At 42.3% G+C, this 19569-nt stretch overlaps 1 protein-coding gene across 4 annotated transcripts in view; it reads right to left on the bottom strand.

The window, feature by feature from the left end:
* tgfbr2l (transforming growth factor beta receptor-like) overlaps window positions 1-19569 on the bottom strand; it is a 138357-nt gene that overhangs the window by 9756 nt on the left and 109032 nt on the right. For 3 of the 4 annotated variants that reach the window (XM_072262089.1, XM_072262086.1, XM_072262088.1), the window contains exons 7-8: window positions 19178-19319; window positions 2387-2514 (exon numbers count right to left, since the gene is read on the bottom strand). In XM_072262089.1, coding sequence (XP_072118190.1) covers window positions 2387-2514; window positions 19178-19319 — 270 coding nt within the window. The remainder of the gene's footprint in view (window positions 1-2386; window positions 2515-19177; window positions 19320-19569) is intronic. The other variant, XM_072262090.1, reaches the window with a different exon arrangement.

Here is a 19569-nt window from a genome sequence, read left to right as displayed (position 1 = left end):
GACACAGACCTTGTTAGGGACACATCATCTCATAACTGAATCAAAGTTATTTTTCTCTAACTGCATTGAGTATATGTTAGTAGACTGCCTTGTGAAATGCCTATAGTTTCACTGCGGTAATGGGTAATCCAAGATTTAGACCCACCAGCACTGAGAGTTTCGAAGTTGGATAATGCACACTATGAATAGGAACTTGTAGATGCTTTCAGTCTCATATTGGTTCGCCTTTTGCCCTAGAGAAGAGTGGCCCAAACTACAGAATGCAGAATGAATTTGGAATGAGGTATCTAGCCATTAACCTCGGTTTGTGGCAACCCTTGGAATGAGCCCCTGGAGATTTAACAAGAGCAAGATGAAATGGGCCCTCTACAATTACAGAGGGTCACATAAGGATGGGGCTAGTTGGTTATGGTGCAATATATACATAGTTATGGCGTGAATACGTCTGGCCTCTCAGCAGCACATCATGAATGTTGCCCGCTTATTGCAGCTTGCGCTGTTTCATTTTCTAAATTGTTGTGAATAAATAAAAGGAGCCATTTACAGAAAAGCAAATAGCTTACTGCGTCATCAGCAAACATGCCCACACCTGATTTTATCGGGGGGGAAGGTTACTGATAATGCAGGGTATAGATAAGGTAAATGCAAGCAGGCTTTTCCCGCCGAGGTTGGGTGGGACTACAACTAGACGTCATGAGTTAAGGGTGAAAGGTGAAAAGTTTAAGAGGAAATTTCTTCTCTCAGTGGGAGGGGAGATTGTGGAATGAGCCGTCAGTAAGTGCAGGTGGTGCATATGAGCTTGATTTCAACATTTAGGATAAGCTTGGATAGGTATATGGATGGGAGAGGTATGGAGGGCCTAGGTCCCAGTGCAGGTCGATGGAACTAAGCAGTTTAAATGGTTCAGCATGGACTAGGGGGATCAAAGGCCATTTCTGTACTATACTGTACATTTCTAAGACTCCAATGTAACTAAAGATGTCCAAGTGTAGATGTTTCCTCAGGAGTAGTGGCAGCAATGGCCTACAGTTGTGTTGGGTGATATCTGACAACCATCATCTGCTCTGTTGAGGTTCCCTTTGATTAGTGCCAGTGCTCTTGATGCCTCACTCAGACAAACGCTGCCTTGATGTGAAGGGCTATCACCCTCATTTCACCACTGGTATTCGGTGTTATGCTTTGTAACTTCAAAACATCAAATTAATTCAAAGGAAGACACGGGAGTCCGAAGTGTGGGTTTAACTTTGAGGTCCAAATTTAGTTAGCTGCAATGAAGTCTCTAGCCCTAAACTAAGGGTTCCCAACCTGCAGTCTGAGCTCCACGGTCCCCTTGCTTAATGGTAGGGATCCATGGCATAAAAAGGTTGGGAACCCCTGTCCTAAATTTTTGGTTAACAAATACCAATCTCAGAATTAAGAATTTTTTTCAGAATTTCAATAAGCAGTAGTGATACTAATTCTAACATGTTTCAAGTCCACAAAAATCTAGCTTTTAAACTCTCCTTTATTTGCAGGATGAAGTTCCAAATACCATGAAGTTAAGTAGGAATTCAGATGCTGGAGGAAAAATATACAGCTGCTGAAAATCCAGAACAAGGAGAAAAAGCTAGTCATACCAGACATGTTAATCAACATCTATTGGGAAGGCAAGGAAGCAACTATTATGAGAGGCACATAAACTATTCTCTTCAGGTTATTCATTTTAAGTGGATATATTAATTTGACAGTAAAACAAATCTCTAGAAACCAGTAAAATGAAATTAACACAACAAAACCCTGCTTGCATTATGGACTTAAGATCTGTGATTTCACCCGTTTTCAACTATTTTCAACATGCAGCTATATTTAATATTAAAATTTGGGATGAACCTCCATTGGTATCAGATCCCAAAAAAATTCTCACTAGGCAAATAAAAGTTCAAATTGTCATCAAGCAGGGACTTTCCTACTTGAAGTATTTGAAGCAAAATGATAGATTTCCAGAGAAAAGTATTTCAAGAGATGAATTTGAAAAGGGTACTATTTTTCTAAATAAGCATTAAAATTAGGTTTGCTTTATGTTAGTAAGTATACTGATTTTACAGCTTACATTCAATATCCCCCTCTTCATAAAATACAGAAAATTAGTTATTTTAAACGCAAGGTACAGAATGATATTCCCAATAATTCTGTGGATGTCATAATTATATTTTTAAAAAGAGAAGCTTGTATCAGCATTCATATTTATTTCACTATTAGTCTTCTTAGTAGTGTAGTCTTTCATTGATTCTATTATAGTTGTTGGATTTATTGAGTGTGCCCACAAGTAAATGAATCTTAGGGTTGTAAATGGTGACCTATACCATGTGTACTTTGATAATAAATTTACTTTGAACTTTGAACCTACTTTATGCACCAGCCAGTTGCTGGGGATTTCAGGACGGCCCCTGTCCCGCAGTACAATGTCTCTCATACTTTCAACACAGGGATGTTCACGAACCTTTGAGCTAAACGGTGATTCGTAGCTTTTCACCTCTGTAAGAAATGTTATAGCAACATACAGAAATAATGAATATTACTGATTTTTTACCAAAATAATAGTAATATTATTTTGAAAAGCACTGTGATAAATCCCTTCAAATATTTCAGTTTAATTGTTGAAATAAGTATTAGGGTTGATTACAATCAAATGCAATAAATATTATGTCCCCAAGATTTGGGGGCAGAGTGGAAGTGAGGAAGGCTATCAAACCTTGCAGCGTAATCTGGACCAGATGGGAAAATAGGTTGAAAAATGACAGATGGAATTTAATGCAGACAAGTGTGAGGCGATGCATTTTGGCAGGACAAACCAGGGTAGGACTTTTACAGTATAAAATATGTGCATATGAAAAATGAACACAAAGGACAGGAGTAGGACAAGTTCATTCATATTGAAAACAGATAAAAAGGAGATAAAAGACACCAGTTCCAAAACTGCTTGATATATGTTAGAGGACACAAAATATTGGCAGAGGTAAGGAAACAGTGATCAGAAATGCTGTATTCCAACTTAAAGATTCCAAGCTAAGTTCTTCTGCTGCTCGAGCTCATGGTACTGATCAGGAATTATGAATTGAGCACTCGGAGTGAGACACTTCCTGGCTCTGTACCACACAACCAGTGGATCATCTCAGTGCCAAGGGACCTCAAACACAGACTCCCAACCTCAATGCAATGAATCTAAAGTTGCTGATCATCGTTCATATTTCTGTTTAATAAAGGCACTGCATCTGCCAAAGTGATACAGGAATGTCACATGGACGTGATTGGGCAGTGCGGACCCAATGGGCCAATACTGTGGGGTATCACCATCTAAAAATAAACAATAAAATTTAAAAATATCCTGACGAAAGGTCTCGGCTTGAAATGTCAACTGTTTGTTCATTTTCCACAGATGCTGCCTGACCTGTTGAGTTCCTCCAGTTTTTGGATGTGATGCTTTGGATTATCAGCATTGCAGAATCTCGTGGGTTTAGAAACAGAAACATAGCAAACCTACAGCACAATACAGGCCCTTCGGCCCACAAAGCTGTGTCGAACATGTCCTTACCTTAGAACTACCTAGAGTTACCCATAGTCCTCTATTTTTCTAAGCTCCATGTACCTATCCAGGAGTCTCTTAAAAGACCCTATCGTATCCGCCTCCACCACCGCTGCTGGCAGCTCATTCCACGCACTCACCACTTTCTGCGTAAAAAACTTACCCCTGACATTTCCTCTGTACCTATTTCCAAGCACTTTAAAACTATGCCCTCTCATGTTAGGCATTTCAGCCCTGGGAAAAAGCCTCTGACTATCCACACCATCAATGCCTCTCATTGTCTTGTACACCTCTATCAGGTCACCTCTCATCCTCCAGTTTCACTTCCATAAAAACTGCCTGACCTGCTGAGTTGCTCTGGTATTTTCGATGTGTTACTTTGGATTTCCGGCATCTGCAGAATCTCTTGTGTTTATGAAGATGGTTGCTCAGACTAAAAACCTCTCTTGCAGGACTTGTTTGCATGTTAGAGCACTAGAGGAAGTGATCGTATGAGCCAATATGCTTGATCAGGGGGAATCACAGGAACTTGATGTAGGAAATTATACTTAGGTTGTTAAGATTCTTCTGTGTAATTTGGTACTTCTAACTGACGTCATTCTGAAAAGAGGTACTCCTCTCATGCCTTTATTTGGGTTGATGACTGGTACAAGTGAATTTCTTCTTTGGGTGTTTTTAAAGAAAAATACGGAACTAGACTAACCTTAACAACATAACACCATAACTTAATAACATAGCAACCACAATTATACCTGGCAGGCATATCCCAATTAAGTACACACCTTGGAGTATGTTTAGAAGAAAATCCTACAAGAAGTAGTGGATATGGCCCAGTCCATCACGGGCAACATTATCCCAATCATTGAGCACATCTACACAGAGCATTGTCACAGGAGAGCAGCTTCCTCACCAGGGTCTCCAACATCCAGGTCATGCTCACTTCCTACTGCTGCGACCAGGAAGAAGGAACAGGAGCCTCAGGACTCACACCGCTAGGTTCAGGAATAGTTATTACCCCTCAACCACCAGGCTCTTGAACCAGTGGGGTTAACTTCACTCAGCTTCACCCATCCCATCACTGAACTGTTCCCACAAACTACTGACTCACTTTCAAGGACTTTTCATCTCATGTTCTCGATATTTATTGCTTATTTATTTTTTATAATTGTTTCATTTTCCTTTTGTATTTACAGAGTGTGTTGGCCTTTGCACATTGGTTGTTTGTCCATCCTGTTGGGTGCAGTCTTTCATTAATTCTATTACGGTTCTTGGATTTATTGAGAATGTCTGCAAGAAAACGAATCTCAGGGTTATATATCGTGCAATATATGAACCTTGATAATAAATTTACTTTGAATTTGAAATTTGAGATATTCATTTGGGTAAAATAAAAATCCATTAACTGACTCAGTTGGTCCTATTGTTGCCTGTCTTAATTCAAACACCCCTTATTACCATAGCAACACACATAAAATGCTGGAGGAACTCAGCAGGTCAGGCAGCTACTATGGAAATGAAGCACAAGAGGTTCTGCAGATGCTAGAAATCCAAAGTAACACACACAAGATGCTGGAGGAACTCAGCAGGTCAGGCAGCATCTATGGAAAAGAGTAAACAGTCGACATTTCAGGCCTAAACTGTTCTTCAGGACTGAGAGAGAAGTGGGTAGATGCCTGAATAAACAGGTGGGGGGAGGGGACGGAAGCTAGCTGGAGGGTGATAGGTGAAGTCAGGTGGGTAGGAAAGGATTATACCCCAGGGTTCTGAACGAGGTGGGTGAAGAAATTGTGCAGGCATTAGTAACGATCTTTCAAGAATCACTAGATTCTGGAATGATTCCGGAAGACTGAAAAATTGCAAATGTCACTCCACTCTTCAAGAAGGGAGCGAGGCAGAAGAAAGGAAACTATTGGCCTGGTAGCCTGACCTCAGTGGTTGGGAAGTTGTTGGAGTCAATTATTAAGCATGAGGTCTCGTCTGTTCACTGGAAGGAGAAATATGATCAGGTTGGAGGCTACCCAGCTGGAATATAAGGTGTCGCTCTTCCACTCTGAGGGTGGCTTCATCCTGGAACAGGAAGAGGCCATGGATCGACATGTGGGAAAGGGAATGGGAATGGGAATACTCAAAAAACGCTGAAGGAACTCAGCAGGTCGGGCAGCATCCGTGGAAAAGATCGGTCGACGTTTCGGGCCGGAACCCTTCGTCCGCACTGTAGAGGGAAGGGGCAGAGGCCCTATAAAGGAGGTGGGGGGAGGGTGGGAAGGAGAAGGCTGGTAGGTTCCAGGTGAAAAACCAGTAAGGGGAAAGATAAAGGGGTGGCGGAGGGGAAGCAGGGAGGTGATAGGCAGGAAAGGTGAAGAAAGAATAGGGAAAAACACACCGGGTAGTAGAAGGAGGCGGGACCATGAGAGAGGTGATAGGCAGCTGGGGGAGGGGGCAGAGTGACATAGGGATAGGGGAAGGGAGGGGGAGGGAATTACCGGAAGTTGGAGAATTCTATGTTCATACCAAGGGACTGGAGACTACCCAGACGATATATGAGGTGTTGCTCCTCCAACCTGAGTTTAGCCTCATCATGGCAGTAGAGGAGGCCATGTATGGACATATCTGAATGGGAATGGGAAGCAGAGTTGAAGTGGGTGGCTACTGGGAGATCCTGTCTGTTTTGGCGGACGGAGCGGAGGTGCTCGACGAAGCGGTCCCCCAATCTGCGTCGGGTTTCACCAATGTAGAGGAGGCCGCAGCGGGAGCACCGGATGCAATAGGTGACCCCAACAGACTCACAAGTGAAGTGTTGCCTCACTTAGAAGGACTGTTTGGGGCCCTGAGTGGTGGCAAAAAAGGTGTAGGGACAGGTGTAGCACTTGCGGGAATGGGAATGGGAATCCCTTTCTCCTGTTGTCCACTCTCCTCTCCAATCAGGTTCTTTTATCTTCAGACCTTGACCTTTCCCACCCACCTGGCTTCATCTATCACGTCCCGGCTAGCCTCTTTCTCCTCCCCTCCCCTTTTAATTCAGACACCTCCCCCCCCCCCCACTTCTCTCTCAGTCCTGATGAAGGGTCTCGGCCCAAAATGTTGACTGTTTCCTTTTTTCCATAGACATGGTCTGACCTGCTGAGTTCCTCCAGTGCTCTGTTGGTGTTGCTCTGGATTTCCAGCATCTGCAGACTGCCTCCTGTTTGTGATTCCCCTTTATATTATTCAGAAAAGTCTAACTCAGGATAACTGCTAGGAATTGTTCAAACACAGATCACAGGCTTGATGCCAATTAGATTCACATGTACTGTACGTGATATGTCTGTTGACATTTGATGCTTTCACTTTCTCTCCAATGTTCACATTGAAGATGAAAGACCAAGCAAGGGAGAACAGCTGTTTCAAAGTGCCACTGTGACTCTATAATACAATGAATCTGTTCTAAAGTCTGTGGAAGCATTCATACTTAAAATAAAAGGCAGTTCTCATAAAGCATGTGACAGGAATTATCTGTAGGGATTACTTTCATTTTGAGTCAAGACTGCACTGCATTAACTAATTATAAGGTCATCTATCTTCTGATCTACTCAAGAATGTCCCATAATCACAACCTAGATTAATAAATTCTAAGGGGATGCTGCACTTAGAATCAGGTAGAAGGTACAGGAGCCTCAGGAATCACACCACACGTTCAGAAACAGTTATTACCCCTCAACCATCAGGCTCCTGAGCCAAAGGACATAACTTCACTTGCCCCATCATTGAAATATCCCCACAACACTTTCAAAGAATCGTCATCTCATGTCCTTGGTAGTTATTGTTTATTTATTATTATTATTTCTGTCTGTAACATGCTGTAAGGTTTCACTGATAATGTAATGGCTTCGCTGTAGCAGCAATGTTTGGGTTATGACTAGAGTTAACGGGGTTTTGGAATGCTGTTGTTCTTTCTTGTGAGTCTGGTAGAGAGAGTTTTGCGGTCTTTTGTCGGTGAGAGGGGAAGAAGGAAGATGTGTGTGGAAAGAACTGGGAGACCACTGGATGGAGTGGACCAGGAATGAGGGTCTGAAGGTCGGCGACGCGCGGAGGTTGATGAATGGCCGTATTTGTGAGCTCCGACGTGCACTTTTGACTTTTCTCTTAAAATGGGCCCTTTTTCTTTTTCTTTTCTTTACTAATCCTATATTCAGAGTAAGATTTATAAAGTTCAATCAGTTAATTGCATACGGTGTACTGTCTGATATTTTGCAGTATGGATTTGTAACCCAGCAACACATCACACAGCATCCACACAAACGAGATTTCTCAGTTTGGTGGGGCCAGAAGTTGTCTTCTCCCAGACGTGCTGGTCGAGCCTAAGGGTCACATTTCTTTTTGTATTTGCACTTTGTTGTCTTCTACACCCTGGTTGAACGCCTATTGTTTCTGCTATTGTGATCAGTCTATAGATTTTTTTGATTACGCCCACAAGAAAATAAATCTTAGGACTGTATATGGTACCATTTTGATAATAAATTTACTTTGAACTTTGATTTATTTTCCTTTGACTGAGGTTCTAAATTGTGGCCCAGCCAACCAGTTTTGAATAAGATATTGGCAACAGAATTAAAATAAACCACAACAATGATTTCTTTAAGTGTCCTGCCCAACATTCCTTCTCCTCACCACACCCCACTCAATTACCTCTATCAGAAGCAGTATGCCGATAATTACTTGTTATTCATGTTTCTTATTTTCAATTATAGCAACCAGCATACAACAAAGTAGATCAGTAACTCTAAAGCCCATGGGAAGTCCAGGAAGTGTCAGCAAGTGATGTATAAATGTAACCCCTTCATTTTATGTTCTTTCCTCTGTAGGAGCCATGCATCTGTTTCCTATCTGCATTGTACTCTGTGTTGTGTGTTTATTACTGTCGATAGTCACGTGGTACAGTGGTGGGTTAGTTAGTAACCATGCTTTCTTCTGGACAATTTAGAGCTGGGGACCACCAGCTGTCATATCTTTTGTTGACAATTTAGTTACATTTCAAATTGCTTAACTCTACTTGACTTCACCGAAGTACATTTCATATTGCTAGCTTTATTTGATATTGTGGTGTTCATCGAGCTTGGCAATTAGCTTGCAGACGTTTCATGACCGGTCGCGGTGACATCCTCAGTGTGCAGTTGTTAGTGTTTCTGTCTGGGAGTTTTCACGTTCATATAGGCCCCTATTTGCTTGCCTTTGTCCTGATAGGCTACCCCTTCAGTTGACCTTTGAATTCTACTGGTTTGCTCTCCATTTGCTCTTAGGGTTCTATTTCAATATGTTTGTTTATGGAATTATCAGAAGAGAACTACGCTCCTAAAAGTTTTCATGCTGCGCCAGAACCTCTGCAGTATCCCAGTTAAAGTGGTGTCCTTCTCGGCCTTCGTGTACTGAGCTCAGTGACAGTGGATCATGTAACTGTACCGGCAGCTTGTGTTCCCGTAAACGAGTTGAGAGTTTACGTCCTGAGTGGCCGACGTAGTTCTTGTCGCAGTCTCCACAAGTGATCCTGTACACCACACTGAGTTTGTCAGTGGTCTTTACTGATACCTTGGTTCTTGAGACAAGCTTCCTTAAAGTCGCCGTTGGCTTGTGTGTGGTTGTTACGCTGTGGAAGGATAGCCAATTAGGACCGAGGTAAGTGAACGGTGGCCTATATACACACGAGCATTCACAGAGAGAAACAGCAACAACTGTGCACTTTGATAGACACTTTGACTGGTGATGAAAGGTCTGCAAGCTTTCCAAGAACACTGCAACGTCAAATACCTCAACCTGAGCTACCGATACTCACCACCACACCTGGCTTCAGTGTCATGAGTTTTATCGCTTCAAAACTCTATGTTTTTCTAGTTGCTAATAAAGGATCAAATATATTTCTTCAGCTTTTTGAACATTATTATTGGATTGACCCAAGGGTGCATCATACAGGATAACTCTCTGTGCATGGTGTACAAGATAATAAGAGGAATAGATAGAGTGGATAGCCAGCGCCTCTTCCCCAGGGCACCATTGCTGAATACAAGAGGACATGGCTTTAAGGTAAGGGGTGGGAAGTTCAAGGGGGATATTAGAGGAAGGTTTTTTACTCAGAGAGTGGTTGGTGCGTGGAATGCACTGCCTGAGTCAGTGGTGGAGGCAGATACACTAGTGAAGTTTAAGAGACTACTAGACAGGTATATGGAGGAATTTAAGGTGGGGGCTTGTATGGGAGGCAGGGTTTGAGGGTTGGCACAACATTGTGGGCCGAAGGGCCTGCACTGTGCTGTACTATTCTATGTTCTATGGTCTCTAACAGTGGCATTGTCTGTTCGAGTTGCTGCCAGACTCATTATAGCATCAATTACATTTCAAAAATAGTTCACGATTGTGATATGTTTTGCAATGTGTTGACAAACAATAGAAATAAGTGGTATTTTCTTTTATTGTATGCCTCACCATGTAAAGAACAGTAAAAACCAATTCTGGGGGCTCCATCTATGGTGTCGGTTAAACTAAAGGAAACTTACTCAATTTAATTGTGTAATCGTTTTCTGTCACTGAAATTCTAATATGAATATTTCGAAGTACAATGTTTTCTTTTTTCTTTCTTTTATTTCAGTACTGGCTTCACATTACAACTAAATTGCTAGTTATCTGTAAGAATATTAGCTTAGATAGACATCTGGAAATGTAGAAGATCAATAGACTCTTTTAGAAATGGAGCAAATAGGGAACAGATACTGCCTGCTGTCAATAAAGTTGTTGGGGAGAAAAATCTACCTAGTGCAAATCATAAACATAACAGATTCTACAGATGCTGGAAATCCACAGTAAAATTACCTCCTACCCCTTCTCTTAAACTCATTTCCCTCTGTCTATCATCTCCCTCTGCTGCCCCTCCTCCTTCCCTTTCTCCCATGGTCCACTCTCGACATCAATCAGATTCCTTCGTTTTCAGTCCTTTACTTTTCCACCTCCCAGCTGTTCACTTCATCACTCTACCCCCCATCCACCTACACTCCCCTCAGCGGGCTTCATCTATCATCTTGCTTGAACTCCTTGCCCTCCCCCTTCTTATACTGGCTTCTTCCCCCTTCCAATCCTGATGAAGTGTCTCGGCCTGAAACGTCGACTCTTTATACCTCTCCACAGATGCTGCCTGACTTGCTGAGTTCTTCCAGCACTTTGTGTGTCTGTCTAGTGCAGGGTCACGTGAAGCCATGGGAGCAGGTGGTGGATGGTTGTATGAGCTGCTGGTGCAAATCACAAATCCTGGTTATGCGACCACTAATGCCAGGCAAACAATCTCTGAAGAGTATTGATCGTGGCTAGGGCTACCCCTGTTGTAAAGGCACTGCCCAGAAGAAGGCAATGGCAAACCACTTCTGTGGAGAATATTGCCAACACATTGATTGTGGAAATTAATCAATTTACAGATGAGAGATTTTGGGTCATATCCTAAAATATCATATCTTGCTCAGCCAAATCCAGCCAGCCATTTACCATCTATTATTTGTAGTATTCTTAAATACCCATTCTGTCTCTTACTCTCTTACTTATGCCACTGACATTTAGGGCAGCAATGAAGATCCTTCCTCTCTGGCAGTGTTCAGGGCTTCCTTCATCATGTCAGTCATCCTGGTTTTCACTACTGTCAATTACGAAAGCCAACTTTGCTCGCTCTCTGTGATGGTAATCTCCATGGTACTGAGGCTATGAAGACTGCCCCAGCTGCTATGCTCTGTGCCTGCTAAGATAATGAACTGATAAAAGAGGCTTTGGGCTTACTCTGAGCTATTCCAGGGTTCGGATTTGACAACTCAATTTTGGTTCAGAATGCTACTGTTGTTCACTTCAACTATTTGAATAATTTATATATATATATTTTCTTTTGTTTGTCAGGTGTTAAGTCTTTTATTTTTATTTTTATTTTTTTTTTAAATTGGGTTTCTTGAGGTTTCTTGATTTGTAGGTACCTGTGAGCAAGCAAATCTCAAGGTTGTATAATTTATACATTCTTTGATAATAAATTAATCTTGAATCTTGAAGTCCTGGGTGGAGATTCAGGAATACTGATACAGTATAGAAAATTCTTCATTGTTGTTTCTGTATAAAACTGTTTTACCAATCAGGGTTGTTATCCCTGAGTTGAACCCCCGAACCTGGTGGACCACTCTTATTCGAGCCTCTACCCTTTGACTTGTTTGGCATGGGTGACCCTACCAAGTGTCAAAGCATAATGCCGTCTCCAGCCAGCATAGCTCTCTGGGTCATTGAGGTGTGCAAGGCTCCAAACCCTATGACAAGGCTGTGGACCTCTTGGACGACCCATTATGTAAGAGTATGCTATTACATGGTGGAATAGTCAGTGAAAACAATGTCTTGGCTCTCTTTTAATAACAGCCACTTATCTAAGTACTCGACGACTTCCAGCACTTGTGAACCATTTCTGATTAAATGCCCTTGAGAGACAACCCTTGTAATTGTTGCAGAGTCAGATTTATAGAGAGACGCAGCATAGAAACAAGCCCACCAACCTCTCACTTACACGAATCCAATGCTAACCCCCTTTATTCTCCCTGTGCTCCCAACGGCTCCTCAGGTTCTATCTCTCACCCACACACGAGAGCGAGGGTGCCCAACCTTTCTTATGCCATGGAGCCTTACTATTAATGGAAGGGTCCGTGGACAGCTGGTTGGGAATGCCTGCACGAGAGGCAACTTACGGTGGCCGAATAACCCACAAACCTGCACATGATTGCATTTTGCACAGACTGGAGCAGCTGGAAGAAACCCACATGATCACAAAGACAGTATGGCACCTCATGATCAAACCTGGGTCATTGCAGCTCTAACCTTAATAGTGCAAGGACCAAAGGGAGAAATACTTTTCTGAAACATTTAATCAAGTTGTTAAAATAATCTAATTTTTGTTGACCTGTGAACTTACATCCATACACTTGGGAAAGAGTAAAATACTTTGTAAATCTTTCACCTTGGAAGGTCAGATTGGAAGGCAGAATACAGGGTTAATGGCAGGATCCTTACAGTGTGGAGGAACAGAGTGACCTTGGGGTCCATGTCCATCGTCCCTCAAAGTTGTCATGCAGGTTAATTGGGTGATTAAGAAGGTGGAAATTGTGTTGGCCTTCATTAGTTGGGGAATTGAGTTCAAGGGCCATGAGGTAATGTTGCAGCTCTATAAAATTGTGGTTGGACCATATTTTGAATATTGTGTTCATTTCTGGTTGCTTCATTACAGGAAGGATGCAGAAGCTTTAGAGAGGGTGCAGAGGAGATTAACCAGGGTGCTGCCTGGATCAGAGAGCATGTCTTATGAAGGTAGGTTGAGCAAGCTAGGGCTTTTCTCTTTGGAGAGAAGAGGATGAGAGTCAACTTGACAAATGTGTACAAGATGATAAGAGGCATAGATTGGGTGGGTAGCCAGAGACATTTTCCCCAGGGTGGAATTAGCTAACACCAGGGGCGTAATCTTAAAGTGATTGTAGGAAAGTATGGGGGGGGGGTGGATAACATCAGTGGTACTGAACATCTTTTTTTACACAGGGAGCGGTGTGTATGAGGAACCTAGAGAAAGGTGGTGGTAGAAGCACATACATTAAGATATTTAAGAAACTCTTGGATAGGTACATGGGTAATGGAAATATGGAGGGCTATGTATGAGGGAAGGATTGGATTGATCTTAGAGTAGTTAAAAGTTTGGCACAACATTGTGAGCTGACGGGCCTGCATTGTGCTGTACTGTTCTATGTTCTATGAAATATCCAACGATTGATCCATTGACATTGTAATTAAATGTTTAAATAGAACTTTAATTCACATTACTGTTTCTTCCCCCTCACCCGCAACTGCTGGCCAGAGTGACACCAACCCCCTCCATTCACCCTCTACCCCTCTTCCAGTCCTAGCAACCACATCACTAAAAGCCTGTCAATGAGCAGGAGTCTTTGTTAATAGGTTTCAGAAAAGACTTCTGCCATATACACATGTGCTGACATCTGGCTCACATGTTGTGACTTCACATGTGTTTTGCCAGCGCACGAGAGTGGATTCACCCTGTAGAGGCACGGGAGGCAACGTTTCATGATATTACCTCCATTACTCAGTCACAGTGTTTCTTGTGCGAACAATAAACAGTCGCAATATCCGGTATGGTAATTCGAATGTGCACAAGCATAATAAGCTAGTAGTTCAGTAGTGAACTCAACCCAAACACCATGCACATTCCTCCCCAAATTCTGAAGAAGCTACAGAAGGTGCTGCCTTAAGAAGGTAGCATGTATCGTCAAAGATTCCCACCAACTGGACCGTGCCATCTTGCAGCTCTCATTGGGTGACAGGTGCACAAACCTGTAGCCCCACACACAACTTCGTCCTACAATTTCTCTGTAACAATAACACTACTCTGCAATCTGTTACTATCTTACCAAGTACTACCTCAATGCACTGTTGTAATTAATTAATCTATATGAGCAATATAGAAAACAAGTACAATAATAAACCATTTCACCACCAGGATCACAAACAGCTAGTGCAACCCCAGTCACTGCCTCAGTAAAGCAACAATCTGATCACTCTGCACTACAATGGACCTTTTTTGTTCTAATTGAGTTCAAAGTTCAAAGTATATTTTATTATCAGAGTACATATATGTCACCACATACAACCCCGAGTTTCATTTTCCCGTGGGCATACTCAGCAAATCTATAGAATAGTAACGATAACAGGATCGGTGAAAGATCAACCAGAGTGCAGAAGACAACAAATTATGCAAATACAAATGTAAATAAATCGCAATAAATAACGAGAAAATGAAATAACAAGGTAGAGAGTCCTTAAAATGAGATCATTGGTTGTGGGAACATCTCAATGGATGGGCAAGTGAGTGTAGTTATCCACTTTCATTCAAGAGGCTGATGGTTGTGGGGTAGTAACTGTTCTTGACCCTGGTGGTGTGAGTCCTGAGGCTCTTGTACCTTCTACCTGATGGCAGCAGTGAGAAAAGAGCCTGGTCTGGGAGGTGAGGATCTGTGATGATGGATGCTGTTTTCCTATGACAGCGATAGTCATTTCTCTTGAAGAATGTTGTTTAATTTATGTTTTTCTTGTTGTTTATCTCTTGCAATGGTGCCTGTGATCCAGTTGCAAGTAATTTTTTTCACTGACCTATGCATAGATGTACTTACACAGATGATAGTAAGCTTGAATTTGACTTTATTTGTACCTGGGAGATACAGCTCTGTTATCAGGGTGTTCTAATACAACATTACCACTCGATGTCACTGATGAGCTAAAATACAACCTCTTTAATGACAGGTTCGGCATTGGTAAATCAATGCACCCCAGCTGGATTCAATAAATCAGAAAAGACAAACTTGCTTGTAATAAGAGTGGTATGTTAAAAATAAATACTCCATTTTTATAATACATTTAAAATAATAATATTAAGTTGCCAGGAAGTTTAATTCTATATAAGGATATTTTCAAACATTTGCCTCCCAAAGGACTGGATGTTTGCATTATATGTGCTGTGTTTTTAATGGAACCTAGTTATAAATATTTTAATGCATATATATTTTTGCTAGAGTTTAGCTTTCCTATAGTTGATATCCTTTAACTGGAAAAGGATCTAGTGCTTTCACGGCATATATGACGAATAAACTCTTATTGAGCTTCCAGCCGGGTACAATTATCAATTTTAACCGACGTTTCAATGACAAACACTGCCATCTTCATCAGGGATGATGCCTGGGCATGTCTAGTCCGGCGGTCTTTACACCCCCATTGTCTGTCCTTCATAATTGGTCAGTCCTCATCCAATCAGGTTTCCGCTGTCCCATCTTGTTTATAATTACATTCCAGTTCTTATTTTGCCTTTGTTAAAATTCTTTTCTTCTAGTTTTATTTCAGTGGCTCCCTTCACCAGGTAGTTTCGAAAGCCATTCGCGCAGCACAGTAGTTTTGTGCTGTAGAAGTCAATCCTATGGCCACTGCGAATGCAATGTCCGCCGATTTTTCTGGGTAACCGAAATCGATACACCTCCTGTGCTCCTTGATGCAGGTTTCCACTGTGCATCCCGTCAGGCCGATATACAGTGCTCTGTATTCACAGGGAATCCAGCAAACGCCAGCCATTCTGAGTCCCAGGTCATCTTTGACCCACATAAGCTGTGATTTGAGCTTCTTTGTGAGTTTGTGGCTGGTGTTAATCCAGTATTTCTTCAGGATCCTGATGATCCTTCCAGAAGCTGTGGAAATATAGGGAAGATAGGCAGTAGCGACAGGTTCCCCTCATTGTAAGTTTTCCTGGCGTTTCTGTTGGCCCTTTTAAGGGCCCGATTGATTTCCCTCACCTCATAGCCATTCTGTAGGAAAGTCATGTGTAATCATCTTATTTACTCATGGAAACTCTCCAGGTCCAAAATAGTTTTTGCAGGGTTAATCGAAGTAGAAAGAACTGCTCTACATTGGGGGGAGTGCTGGTGGCTGTTATTGTTGAGGTATAAGTCCATGTGAGTGTGTTTCCAACAGATGCCATGTCCAAGGCTACCATCCGGTTTCCGTCGTATTAGAAAGTCCAGGAACGGCAGGCAATCATTCTGCTCCATCTCCATCGTAAATTGAAAGCTTGGATGTATACTGTTCAGATGGTCATGGAATTGCTGGAGTGTCTGAAGTCCATGTGGCCACACTGTAAATGTATCACTGACATATCTGAAGAAGCTTTTAGGGTGTGAGGACATCAGGAACATTGCATTTCCATTGCCCGCTAGTAAAACCATGGTAACTGGGCTTCGCTGTAGTTGCTGGAGGGCCAGTCGCTCTCCTTTTGTAATGTCTGGCTTCAGCACAACAGCCACGTAGACCTCTATCCTTCCTCCTCTGTGGAGTCCGGTGGTAGTTTTCGGATTGTTTGCTCTACTCCTCCAATGTCATTCCGACAGCTCTGGGGACCAGAGCTAAGTTTAGCCCCTTAGCGAGGACCGATTTAGTCACCCTGTCGATGCTTTGCCCAGTTTTATTGATGACAGTCATTGCTGGGTCCAATGGTGGGATGGCTACACGTTTTCTGGATAGTTTGTTGTATTTCCTGACCTGTCTCGCAGTGTTCCTTTGTGCAACTAGTTCACCTTGGGCAGCGGTGGACCTGTCGATGTTCTCCCAATCACAAGGCGACAAGAGGGTTGACAATTCCAGGTGAAGAGACAGTTGTCTGTTCACGTTGATGTCCAGAGCGGATCTAATACAATAGACACGCTCCCCAATCAACCCTTGGCTAGCTCATCGTAGAATGTGTTTGGCCGCTGGAGAAACCACTGCAGAACACAACCTCATGAACTTAGGGATGACATCTTTGTCCCGGCATCTCAGAAGAAGGTTAAGGAACAAAGAAACCACATCTTCTCTTTACGCAATGATTCAAAGCAACAAATATTGAGGTGAACTTTCTCCCCCTACAGGTAAGTGAAAAAGGATCTAGTGCTTTCCCGGCATATATAACAAATAAACTCTTCTCGGGCTTCCATCTGGGTCCAAGTATCAATTTTAACCAGCGTTTCGATGACAAACTCTGCCACCTTCATCAGGGATGATGTCTGGGCATGTCTAGTCTGGTGGTGTTTATACCCCCATTGCCTGTCCCTTCCAATTGGTAAATCCTTATTCAATCAGGTTTCTGCTGTCCTACGTTGTTTACAATTGAATACAATCTTTTAAGTCTGTTCCATATTTTATAGTTAGCACTATGAAACATACATAATGGATAGCAGCAATAAAGCAAAGACCCAACTTTGAGCTGTAGTATTTGGGCTGGATAGGAAAAGCTTTTTCAAGTATGTAAAAAATAAAAGAGAGATGAGAGTGGATATAGGGCCACTAGAAAATGAGGCAGGAGAAGTAATAATGGGGGACAAGGAGATGGCAGTAGTTTGCATCAGTCTTCACTGCAGAAGACACTAGCAGTGTGCCAGATGTTGTAGAGTGTGAAGGAAGAGAAGTGGGTGCAGTTACTATTTCTAAGGGAAAATGTGCTCAAAAAGCTGAAAGACCTAAAAGTAAATATGTCACCAGGACCAGATGAACTGCACCCTAGGGTTCTGAAGGAGGTAGCATTAGAGATTGTGACAGCATTAGAAATGAGGTGATGGAGTACTTGATGGCACAGGACAAGACAGGACAAAGTCAGCACGGTTTCTTTAAGGGAAAATCCTGCCTGATGAACCTGTTGGAATTCTTTGAGGAGATTACAAGTAGGATAGATAAAGGGGATGCAGTGGATGTTGTATATTTGGACTTCCAGAAGGCCTTTGACAAGCTGCCACACATGAGGCTACTTACCAAGTTAAGAGCCCGTACTATTACTGGAAAGTTACTGAGATGGTTAGAGCACTGGCTGATTGGAAGAAGGCAGCGAGTGGGAATAAAAGGATCCTTGTCTGGTTGGGTGCCAGTGACTAGTGGTGTTCCGCAGGGGTCAGTGTTGGGAACGCTTCTTTTATACACTTCTTGTATATAAATGATTTAGATGATGGAATAGATGGCTTTGTTGCCAAGCTTGCAGATGATACAAAGATTGGTGGAGGGGCAGGTAGTGTTGAGGAAGCAGGTAGGATGCAGAAGGACTTAGGCAGATTAGGAGAATGGGCAAGGAAGTGGCAAATGAAATGCATGGTTGTGCACTTTGGTAGTAGAAATAAATGTGCGGACTATTTTCTAAATGGGAAGAAAATCCAAAAGTCTGACATGCAAAGGGACTTGGGAGTCCTTGAGCAAAACACCCTAAAGGTTAACTTGCAGGCTGAGTTGGTGGTGAGGAAGGCAAATGCCATGTTAGCATTCCTTTCGAGAGGTCTAGAATACAAGAGCTGAATACAAGTGATGCTGAGGCTTTGTAAGGGATACTTTGGGCTGAGATCCCTTTATCTGAATTAGATTTACTGATATCTTGAATAATCAAAAATTAATCAGTGCAACATGCAAACTCAAGTATGATACAGAACTGAAAACAAAGTGATGAACAGCATGAGAAGATACCGGTATTGCTGTTTGATTCCCAAAAGCTATGAGAGATATCAGAAGAATGAGAGGTGGCCTTATTGAAGCCTACTGAATGTTGAAAGGCCTAGAGAGTGTGGATATGGGGGAGTCTAGGACTAAACAGCACAGCCTCAAAATAGAGGGGCGTCTATTTATAACGAAGATGAGGAGGAATTTCCTTCGTCAGAGAGTGGTGAATCTGTGGAATTCATTGCTACAGGTGGCTGTGAAGGCCAGGTCATTGGGTGCATTTAAGGAGGAGGCTGATAGATTCTTGATTAGTCATGGCATGAAACGTTATTGGGGGAATGGGACTGAGAAAGAAATAGATCAGCCATGATGAAATGACAGAGCAGGTATGATGGGCTGAATGGCCCAACTCTGTTCTTATGTCTTATGGTCTTATTTAAAGTACATCGTGTAAGCATCATATATGATGAAAAAGGAATCCTTGTAGCTGGTCATTGAGCCTTTGCATTTATATTTCTCCATTTATTTCTCATATAATAGCATTTTCTTTGTGTTATTCATGCATGTATATTTGATGAACTGAATTGATCTTACCTCCAATGGCCTCACACCGAGATGCCATCTCCCACAATACCAAGGCCATGGAGTACATATCCATCTGCTTAAATGACTCAAGATCTTCCAAGTTAACACGAGATTCCAAAACTTCAGGTGCCATGTACCTGGCTGTGCCAACCTGTTCAACAAGATAATACATTTTGTTTCCAAGCACTCTATGACCATTGAATGTAGTAACAATAAAATAACCGTAAATAATGTTCCATTCTTTGTGGTTATTGATGGGCTGAATGGCCTAATTCTGATACTCTGTCTTATGGTCTTACTAGTCAGGGTGTCAAAGATAATGGAGAGAAGGCAGGAGAGTGGGGTTGAGAGGGACGATAAATCAGTCGTGAGCAGACTAAACTGGGCTGATTGGCCTAATT

The sequence above is a fragment of the Mobula birostris genome, chromosome 6 (assembly GCF_030028105.1).
Source record: "Mobula birostris isolate sMobBir1 chromosome 6, sMobBir1.hap1, whole genome shotgun sequence".
In the NCBI taxonomy this organism is placed as follows: Eukaryota; Metazoa; Chordata; class Chondrichthyes; order Myliobatiformes; family Myliobatidae; genus Mobula; species Mobula birostris.
Note: the sequence above shows the minus strand (reverse complement) of the source record. Positions and strands in the feature narration are given on the sequence as shown.